This window comes from Mycetomoellerius zeteki, unplaced genomic scaffold (genome assembly GCF_001594055.1).
Source record: "Mycetomoellerius zeteki isolate Tzet28-1 unplaced genomic scaffold, Tzet1.0 scaffold121, whole genome shotgun sequence".
Lineage (NCBI taxonomy): Eukaryota > Metazoa > Arthropoda > Insecta > Hymenoptera > Formicidae > Mycetomoellerius > Mycetomoellerius zeteki.
In genome coordinates this window covers 227,445-238,701 of record NW_017256136.1, presented here as the reverse complement: position 1 = coordinate 238,701, position 11,257 = coordinate 227,445, and the positions used below count along the sequence as shown (strand labels likewise).

Here is an 11,257-nt window from a genome sequence, read left to right as displayed (position 1 = left end):
GACGATGATGATGACGATGACGATGACGATGACAACGACAACGACAATGACAATGATGATATGGAAGAACCAAACGATACTAACAATGATGAAGATAATAATGATGATGTTGAAGAAAACGATGAAGGTAAAGATGTTGATGATGATGGAAACATAGTATTTATAACAAAGCCATCAGAAATAGTACAAGATAACAAAGAAGAACCAACGGATGTAAGTGTAGCACACAATTAGTTATTAATTATATTAGACATCCTTTATATTTATTTAAAATCTTTCAATAATGTTTTAATGAAGACGCGCGCGTGCGCGGAAATTCATATCTCATATCTTTTTTATTTCAGCATCTTGACCAAATGTTCAGCGAATTGGAGAATATGACGAGCGATATTGGCTTCTTAAAAAATTGAACAAATTATCGTTTTAACATGTACTGTCATGCGTCAGCAAAGGATTTTTTAAATGAAATGTAAGAGCCATGGCATAGAAAAACTTAAACAGTAAGTTAGACGTAAGCAGTAAGGAAATCAACATGTTGGATTTGTTGCTGCTTACAATTTTTACTGTGATTGGCCAATTTACTTACTTTACATTTTACTTAAGTTTTTTCATATGCCATGGCCCTAATTCCGTATGTAATGCATATAAATCAGTAGCCGTGTAATATAAACAAATAAGACTGCATGTGTAAGTACAATAGTGTAAGTGATTATAGTAGAATAACCCAGATAGCAACGTGTCTGTCTTGTCGCTGGCATGCTGCTTACTAAGTATGCATTGCTAATTATGTGTTGCTACCAGAATTGCAGAAACTGAGTCCTCATTTGTTGGCAACTTGATACCTTCACGATATGATACAACATTGAGTAGCAACTTACCAGCAATTTGCCAACAACTTTAAAATTGTCATCAAAATTCGTACTATTGCCATCATGTTGCCATAATAATATGCAGCATCATACAAAGCTGTCATATTGCCGACAACGCAAGATAACATTGACGCAGCTATCTTGCTGTTAAACTGCTGGCAATACATATACACATTGTTGTCTGCATGTGCTACAATGTCGGTATATTCGAAATCGTTGAAGACAAATCTACGGCAAGTTGTCAGCATCGTAAGCAATCACAGATTTGCGCCATTTTGCTGAGACACGCTTTGCTATCTGGGAAACTATAACCTCTGTTACATGGCACGCTTAATCGAGTTTAATAACATCCGTAGTTATGAAATTGGTCAATCATAGCTGCACCTCGGAAGAATGGAACGATGTGATTGGCCAGTTTCGTAACTACGGATGTTATTAAACCCGATTAGGGGTGCCGTGTAAATGTAGTCTATAAGCTTGTTTTTTGTTGCTGCACTGGATTGCACTGAAACTCTTTTACCAAATTTCAAATATACATAATTTCACTTCTAATAGAACAAGTATATGCTTGTTCAGCTACAAAGAACAGTCATCACGTTTAAGCATTTTGTAATTATTTTTTTCAATGAATTTCAATAACTATTACGTTTAAGTGCATAAATATGTAATTTCTATTGTATCATTAAAGTTATTATTTTGTATATTTTTCGTGGTATTCAATCTGTCCATGGATCATTTAATCCTTTTTTAATATAACAAAGAAAGTTATCGATAGTAAATTAAAAAAATATTTTGCCCATAATTAGGGAAAATTTATAAATATTGATGTCAATTATAATGGGTAGATTGCTATTATGAAAATAAAAGAGGAAAGCCCCTTATTACGTATATGAGATAGGCGCCTAATATGAAGTATGGCACACACCTTCCGTAACAGTAATCTAGAGTAGGAGAGAGAATTGCCTAAACTTGGTTTATTTATAATTTCTCCTAATATTAGCCTTGCAAATTCTTATGAGATTTTTCAGGAAAAATTTCACATACGAATTTTGGATAGGAACATACAAGATCGTATAAGAATATATCGCATACGATATCTGTAGGTAATCAAGAATCTTACACCCATGTGTTACATAAATCTTATAAGCATGTTATATACATGACTTTTATGCGCATGTCGCATGAATCTTGCGCGCAGGTTACGTGAATCTTGCAAGAATATAACTGGAGTGTCATTATGAAAATATTACAAGAATACTATTGGAATTTTGTGTGATTTATTGCTCGTAATCCTAGTAAATAAAATAGACAAGCAAGAAGTTGAATGAGATTTAAAAGAATTCATTTTGGCTAAAAATTAATTCTTTTTACACAAATTGAATAACGGCTTTTCGACGAAATCAAACTTAATTTGAGAAAGGAGCATAAAAAGCCTATCCCAGTTATTATAGCGAAATTGTAATTTATCAATTCATTAAGACAGTGATAATATATTCAGTATTCTAACTTCAGTATTCTAACAAATTTTTTAATTTTTCTTCATTCTTCTTCATTTCATATATTCAATCCACAGTTTCTGTTCTTTTAATAATTCCATTTCGTTTACTGGGACGATCGATATACCTTTATTACTTTGGAGGCTATCACGTAAAGAAATTATTTCTTAAAAGTATCTTATTAGGCTAAAGTAATTAAAATCTTTTCATTGCGATATAAATCGTCGTGTACGACTCACGCCAGATTCCTGCACCAACTTGAAAGATAAACTATTTCGTAACTGTATGTTTTTTAAGACTGACACATGATCTTTTCATGAAACACTTCAGAATCATATATAATTAATACCACATTCTTAGATAATCCTGTAATGAAACTACTTTTTAAAAGTTTCTTATAAGGTTATATCGCAATATCTTTACATTGCGATATAAATCGTCGTGTACGATTCATTTCAGATTCCTAAATCATTAAAGATTACTGATGAGATTCATATCATACAAATTATATAAGATTCTTATATGATCATGTACTTTCATTTAGTAATCAAAATTATCCTTTACAGCGAAAATAAACATATATTTAAAGATTTATCTTACATTGCTTCATATATTGAAAATATTGATATTACGCAATTAGCATTTGAATGGAGAATTTTGCCAACAGTTTTTAATGATTCTGAAAAAGAAGAATTAGCTTCATTAGAAATAGATGAAATGTGGAGTAAGATACTAGATTTTAAAAATCCTAATTATGAAGAAAAGATGTTCTCACATTTAGAATTATTAATTGAAGCAGTCCTTTCTTTACCGCATTCTAATGCTGAAGCAGAAAAAATATTTTCTACAGTTACACTGACGTTAAATGTAAAAAACGAAATCGGTTATCCAATGATACTATTTCTAAAGCTATTTGTAAAGTTCGATCAAGTTTTCAGTCCGATAATATTAATTGCACAAATTTTGTAATTGATTCAAGACATTTGGAACTCCATAATGCACAAAATTTATATCCTGATCAATAAATAATTTCATTTCTTTAATTCACGTTATTGTATTTATTTATTAATTTTTTTTTAATTTTATAATTTCACACTTAGAAATATACGTTTATATTAATATTTTTTTAATGCATAATAATCGTATAATTAATGGCTGCGTTCAGCAGAACGTTTGTTTTGCAACTGTTGGAAGTTTCTTTCGCGCTAATTGGATCATACTTTTAGATCTAGAAGAATGGTCCTATCTCAGCAGACAATCATAAAACGGTTGCAAAACTGTTGAGTCTGCTGAACGCAGCCAATGGGTGCGTTCAGCAGAACGTTTGTTTTGCAACTGTTGGAAGTTTCTTTCGCGCTAATTGGATCATACTTTTAGATCTAGAAGAATGGTCCTATCTCAGCAGACAATCATAAAACGGTTGCAAAACTGTTGAGTCTGCTGAACGCAGCCAATGTTTCATTTCTCGCAAGATTGTTTGTTCAAGGAAGTATCTGATGCAATAGCTGAAGTACCTGATATAAGGTATTAGTAATATTTTTAATGTAGTCACATTGAGTGTAAGGCCAATATTACATGCGTCCGTTTTAATCATACGACAAATTTTTCAAGCCTGTTGATTGGCTATAAGAGGTCCGAGAGCCTCTCTGTCTCACAGCCAATTAACACGCTTGAAAAATCCGTCGTACGACAAAAAACGGACGCATAACTATAATACTTTTGTCTAGTTCTGTTATTTCGTTATTTAAGATCTATATCTACTATTCTGTTATTTTATTATTTAAGATCGACATTTTTAATAATAAATAAAATGTTTATTTTCTTCTTCATACAAAATATTATTTTAAATATTAAATATTATTAAATATTATATTAAATATTACTTTCTGATTTGTGCAAAATATATTTTTATTATTTTAAAAAGCATTTATTTTATATTATGAATACTGGTAAGGTTTTTGACATTTTTCAGTTTTCCTTACCCATACAACAAATGTTGGTATTCTTTTATTTCTGCCCAATAAAGAATTTTTATTTAAAATTGTGTTTATAAACAATTATTTTGACATTATTCCCTTTGTTGTCTTATCTTTATAATATTTGTTATATTAATCAATACTTCAAATTGTATTAAATTATACAAATGTTATTTATATTTACATATATTGTATAATATTACACCTTTATTTTATTTATTAATTTCTAGAAATTTATGAATAGCTTTCAAAAACAATACCGGGGCTATAGAGCGTCCTATTTTGCTCGAGTTAAGTACATACGCCAATGAGACTACATTTAATGCACATGCGCGAAAACGGGAGTCCGTCTAACAACACTGGGTCGATATCATAGACTAAAGGCCATCACACGTACAAAAATTTAAATCGTAATCGTAAGGTCGCAAGCAAATCGACCAATCACAATCAAAATTACGATCTCGCATTTAAAAACGCTCGATTGTGATTGGCCGATTTGCTTGCGATCTTACGATTACAACTAAATTTTTGTACGTGTGATGGCTTTAAGGGCCATTGTCACCAAGCTTCGATTAACTTAAACGGGGAGCACAGACTCTTGCATAACGCATAACACGTAATGCATAAGAAAATGAACCAATCAAAATCCTTCGTTTCCTTCCTTTCCATGAAATAAAGAATTCTGATTGGATGAATTTCTTATGTGTTATGCAAGAGTCTGTGTTCCTCATGTTGATTTCCTTAGGACCATTGTCACCAAGCTTCGATTAACCTAGGCTGCGTTCCACTTAACTCTCGCAACGCTCGTGAGCATCATTGTCCTTGTTTAACATTTGATAAACGACAAGGATAAAATAATTCCCGAGCGTTGTGAGCGTTAAGTGGAACGCAGTCTTAGTCGGCCTAGTAACTTTGCAGGCTTCCAACTTAAGCTGATGTCGGAGAATTAATGCGAGCTGAATTAATTCTCCGACATCAGCTTAAGTTGGAAGCCTGCAAAATTACTAACACAAGTTAATCGAAGCTTGGTGATAATCAGTGACAATGGCCCTAAAGATTTGTTCGCGTCGCAAGATAGGTTATAAGCCGGTATTCATAGTCAGTTCTTATTTCAAGACCGTTTTAATTAACGTCTTAAGACGTTATTTAATGCGGCCCTCTGATTGGTTCGTGACACCTCAAGGCTGAACTTAAGACGATCTTGAATATAAGAACCGACTATGGCTACGTTTACACCGTGCGCTTAGTCCGCGACCTATACGATAGGTGTCTTTGTTTAATATACAGGATAAACAAAGACGTCTATTGTATAGGCCGCGGCCTAAATGCACGGTGTAACCGTAGCCTATGAATACCGGCCTATAGACCCCTTATACACCGAGCACTTGAAACGCGTATTAACTTTCTATTAAATTATTTTAATTTCAGCAATGTGTTTAAAGAATGATGTACTAAATTGGTAGAATATGCATCAAAAGGATTAATTAAATACACATATCATGTATACGTTTACAAGTTTCGCCGAAATTAAGATAATTCAATAGAAAGTTACTAGTTAGTATCCGTATCAAGTGCACGATGTAAACTAGGTAATAGAGCATGAATCATAGGCTGCGTTCCACTTAACGCTCGCAACGCTCGCGAGCATCGTTTGTCCTTGTTTAACATTTGATAAACGACAAGGATGAAATGATTTCCACGAGCGTTGTGAGCGTTTAGTGGAACGCAGCCATAGTCGATTATTCTCCTCGAATTCGAATTAGTCAATTTCTTACGACTTAAGGCTTAAAAACATCTATTGTAGATGCGGGGTATTCGCGGAACCGATCCAGCGGTTTTTCTTACAGATTCTTTCGTCTCGTAGAAAAACGTGTCGAATAAGCCTAATTTTATCAAAATCGGAAGCGAGATCTATACATAATTTTTTATAAATACTCGTATTGGTTAAAATTGTTGATAAAAAACCTGAGAAATAGCATCAAAATAAACTATCGAGTGCACAATTTTGAAGCTTTAAATGTCCAAGCCTAAGCCACAGAGTACATAACAATTACATTATGTATACGTTACAATAGTTTATCTGCAAATAAAATGTTTTTGTTTTCTATTATATGCTGTTGCTAATTCTACATTTTGGTTTCATCGTTTGATAATTTTATTAAACGCCAATTCTTGTACAATTACAAAAATATTTGTTTCTGTACATTGCCATTTAATGCATTTTTCTCATTATGTGGATAAGATCTGAAAGTCAGTTTTATAAAAAATTTTAATTTAATCTTTTTCAATTTTAATGGAAAGTTTCAATTCCGAATCTGATACCACAGACGTTTTCTTCTTTTTAGATTTTTTTGATACATGATGAAGACCCGCTGAATTGCTTGAATCTATTGCTGATGTATTGTACTTCATATATTGAGACTCTTCAGGATCGTGTTTAATTGTTCGACAAATATAATTTATATCATTTGTTATATTTTCACTTTTAATTTTAAACTCAGAATCCGAATCTCTTGACAAATTTGCACGTTTCTGAAAACTTTTTTTCTTTTCTTTATCCGAGGCGTTACTGACATTACTGATTATGTCATGTTCTATCTTAATTTCGAAAGATTTCGACCGTGAGTCTCTTGAATTATGTTTTTTCGGACTCTTTTTCCTTTCTTTTTCAGAAGTGTCATATTTTATGGAATTTTCTCTTTTCATAAACTCAGGCGTATCAAAAGTTTCGTTCACATTTTGTATGACTTGAGTCTTGCTACATGATGTTTGACTTTTTGCTCTTTCATTAATAATTCTGTTTATACATGGATCGTGCTTTTCATTTTTTATTTCAATAATGTGACTTTCTGATTCCGAATCTGACATTATCATAGATGGCTTCTTGTTTTTCTTATGTTTTTTAGATACGCTATCTCCTAATTTATTTGAAAAAGTATTAACGTTTAATACAATATGCTTTTTAGATATATGTTGCTCTTCTTCATATTTAATATAGGGAATAGTATTCCTTGTACTGTTAACTATTTCTTTGTCGTTTTCTGTCTTTGTTAATAAAAATTCTGAATCAGATTCTTTAGATTTCTTCACACGTTTCTTTTTCTTTTTCGTCTCTATTTCAGTAATACTATCTAATAGAATGGAATTTTCTCTCTTTACAGCTTTACATGACTCGGTACGTTCGTCCAAAATTGTTTCATTATTAAGTAAGGATTTGGATGTTTTCTTGTTTTTTTTATGTTTTCTAGGGATATTATCGACTTCCAAAGTATTCAAAGAATCATCAGTATTTAATAAAGTACTTTGACATTGCAGTTTCTTTTCAGATTTAATAGTTGTACAAGTATCATTCCCTATATTATCGTTTTGCACACTTCGGTATTGCTGTTTCTTTTCAGATTTAATAGTTCTAAAAGTATCGCTCCCTACATTCAACTCTGATTCATTTTCAATTTTGTAAACAATTTCCGAATTGCTTTCACGAGACTTGTGTTTTTTCCGATGTTTTTTCTTTTCTTTCTCAGAAATACCATCATTTTCCAATATTCCATTAATATCAATCTTCATACAGCTATTTGCACTTTCAACTGTACTGTCTATATTATCAATATCAGTTATGCTTTCTGATAATCTACAACCTTGCGAATAATCGGATTTTAAAGTAGCGCAGATGAAGGGAGGTTTGCTCTTGTGATGTATTTGAGTTATGCAACATTTTATTTCCTGGCCAATCTCCACTGACTCACCTAGCCATTGCTCCGTATTATCCGGTTTCGGAATAGATACGGTATATATTTTGTGTACCAGTATTACGATATAGTCCAAGCCCTTTTTATTCACTATACCTACAACATAATATTAGTTATTATTATAATTTCCTTAAAATCCATTTATATTGCTATTAATAAATATTTCATCTTCACTATACCAAAAAGTTATTCAATAATTCTTGCTACTTATTTTACTACTTGTTACTTGTGTAAGTAATTTAGAAAACACAAAATTTCTTCATAATGAAAATCTCTTTTATAATAAATACTACAAGATGTCATATAAAACTCATCAATAAGCACTCAAATTAAAAACACGAACATTATGCATTTCACAGATTAATGATAATTAATTTTCTTCAAGAAATCAGTTTATAGAGCATCCCAGTAAACGAGAATAGATTGAAATGGATTGAAATGGATTCAGATTTTCAGAAATATGGATTCACGAATGTTAAAATGAATGCTTTTCAATTCTGAATGCATTTTTATTCATTTACAGGAATTGCATGGAGCATATCTTTATGCCTTTCAATCTAAAAATAATATCAGCTTTTTCTGTGCATTGTGAATACCGTTCAATTCAAAATTTTGAATAGAAAATACAGTTTTTCAATCCAATTGAATCCAATTGAATCCAATTAGATCCAAAAAAAAAGGTCTTCGCTATTTAAAATACGCATTCGGATAGAAAAAATTTCAATCCATTTTAATCCATTCTTGTTTACTGAGACGTAACAGCGAAAATAATTTACCTTTTAGAAAAGATCCGACTGTTGGATGGAATAGATAGAAATCTGCTTCAATGTCAACATGAATAAAGGGAGAATCATAGAGTAATTCTCCCAGATTGCTAAGCAATTTAGGATTTCTAAAAGCCAGCACAAACCCTTTCAATCTGAAATGTAAAATTACTTTGTTAAATTCTATATTGTGAATAATAACATATATTAATCTCAAAAGAATCTTGGAGTATGTTCCTTTTAACATAGATATGTGTTTATTCATAGTATCTAACGCATATAGTTCATTATTACATAGTTAAGTACAACACATACGTACACAAATTATAATAATAAGCGGTAATTATTAAGAATATACACGTCACTGCGAAATTTCATAAAAATATACTCATTTAACCAGTTTTCTCTCAAAACAAAAGAATCCGGTATAAAAACGTGGCGGTCACGTTCGGCTCTCTGAACCGAAATATTGAGCATTTTCCAGCAGACACAATCATGCATTCCGTTCCATGCATGATGCACATGATATATCATTATTTTATCCTTGTTGTTCATTGAATATTAAAGAAAGATACATCATACGCATCATGTATAAAACAGAACGCACAGTCAGGCACTGTGTTACACAGGCTCCTTTCCACCAATGTAGATTAACTTTAATTATCTCGGTTCAACTTACTCTTCGTCTTTCTCTAGTTCTAGAGATTAGAAAAAGACGAAGAGTAAGTAATTTCATCCTTGTTTAACGTAGGCAAACAACAAGAATATATAAATGATTCACTGTGTTACACGCGGGGGCGGAGGATGAGGGGGAGAAACCCTCTGCAATCACTAAGTACATTATGTGCTAAGGGTTCCCGCTCCCTCCACCCCCTTCCCTCGTAAACTAAAATCAATTTTTTTTTTGTAACTATTTAGAATGCTCCCCTTACCTCCGATTTTGATGAAATTGAGCTCATTCGACGCGTTTTTGTGACTGCGGTCAAAGTCTCGCTACAAATGCTTGAAATGGTGTTTGATGGACCAATTAGAAGAAAGAATTTTGAAGAAAGAAACTGACCAATTAAAAAATGCTTCAAAGCGTTTGTAGCATCGCGTTGACCGTACCATGTATGAAATGAAAGAATCTGTAAGAAAAACCGTAGGGCTCGGCTCCGCGAACCGAGATATTAAGCGTAAAAGTTGACGACTATCGAGATTAGAAAATCTGTCAACGACGAGATGCAGCGACACGACTATGCGCCACGGTCATGCACAACATGTGATTAAGACTAGAATAAGTATTTTCTTTTTTCTTCAACAATAGTATTTTTTTCTTCTTTACACAAATTCTCTGCTTTAAAAGCAAATTCTCTAATTTAAAAACACATTCTCTGCATGCTTTGAGCATAAAAATGATTTTCTATATAATTTTTGTTTTTACAGTAGAGAATTTGTTTTGATTAGATATTTGTCTGCTTTAAAAATATTTTTTCTACTGTAAAAACAAAAATTATATAGAAAATAATGTGTTTTTAAGGCAGAAGATTTGTATTTTTAAAGAAGAGAATTTATGTAACACCCTCTATGCCATATATCGAGCCGCGAGCCGAGCCTACGTCTACATTCAAAGCTTTGCTGCGAACCTATAGATATTCATTTTGATAATGTGGATGGATGTAGGCCCGGCTCGCAGCTCGACTCGCGGCTCGATAGTCTGGACGTACCTTTACAGATTCTTTGGTTTGGTGTAAAGACGCGTTAAACGCGTTGAACCTAATTTTATCAAAATTGTAGGTGAAAGAAGAATTCCAAATAATTACCTTTTATATTTATATATTAAAAAAGTATAGATGAATGTACGTACTCCCTGTCGTAAGTATTTAACAACGATCTTAAAATCTCATTTAGACCTCGCTGAATATTATTCAAGTGATATGGATGTAACGCAAGGTGCTTAGTGGTTCTCACAAAGTGCACATGAGAGTCTTCGTCTTCTAGAAGACCTCCGAGTTCCAGAGTGGTCCATGTCACTCCGCGATTCTTTTGACATTTCATCTCGTTTCGAAGACACAATCGACGCTCACATTAAATATTTAGATAGTTTTTCAGTTGAGATTCTTCACCTCCGTGATTGTGATAAAATATGATTCATTTGACGTGTTCTGAAACGATCGAGTCTGACAGAAAAAAACTATCAACCTGCCTTGCAAGCCGAGATATTGATCGCTGAAGCTCACTTGAGGGCCTCGAGTTGAGACTGAGGCAAGAGCATGGTGGAAAGATTACACGAGGCCGTTTGTTCGCGTCGCTTGCTCCAAATTAACCCAGAGACACAGTATATACAGTAGCGCAACTCTCCTGATTTTATGTTGGCAAAAATGGAGTGCGCATGCGCGAAATCAGTAAGTTCCCCAGTAACTC

At 32.7% G+C, this 11,257-nt stretch overlaps 2 protein-coding genes across 2 annotated transcripts in view; one reads left to right on the top strand and one right to left on the bottom strand.

The window, feature by feature from the left end:
• Positions 1-1,483, top strand: part of LOC108731191 (probable serine/threonine-protein kinase mps1) — a 5,154-nt gene extending 3,671 nt beyond the window's left edge. The window contains exons 6-7 of the mRNA XM_018461379.1: positions 131-213; positions 345-1,483. Of these exons, the coding sequence (XP_018316881.1) occupies positions 131-213; positions 345-410 (149 nt within the window). The 3' untranslated portion in view covers positions 411-1,483. The remainder of the gene's footprint in view (positions 1-130; positions 214-344) is intronic.
• A 5,096-nt stretch (positions 1,484-6,579) lies between these two features.
• Positions 6,580-11,110, bottom strand: LOC108731192 (uncharacterized). Its single transcript, XM_018461380.1, has 3 exons — positions 10,701-11,110; positions 8,867-9,009; positions 6,580-8,186 (listed from the first exon to the last, which is right to left on the bottom strand). Exons 1-3 carry the CDS (start codon positions 10,889-10,891, stop codon positions 6,616-6,618), a joined length of 1,905 nt encoding a protein of 634 aa, XP_018316882.1. The 5' UTR covers positions 10,892-11,110; the 3' UTR covers positions 6,580-6,615.
• Between the last annotated feature and the right edge of the window lie 147 nt (positions 11,111-11,257).

Bases quoted from the DNA above. Each gene is read 5' to 3' on its own strand.
- LOC108731192 (XM_018461380.1), bottom strand. From the start codon at position 10,891: ATGAAATGTCAAAAGAATCGCGGAGTGACATGGACCACTCTGGAACTC. The intron at 9,010-10,700 runs GTACGTACATTC...TTTACATTTCAG, and splicing joins TTAAATACTTACGACAGGGA to ATTGAAAGGGTTTGTGCTGG. The intron at 8,187-8,866 runs GTAAATTATTTT...ATTATGTTGTAG, and splicing joins AGTCGGATCTTTTCTAAAAG to GTATAGTGAATAAAAAGGGC.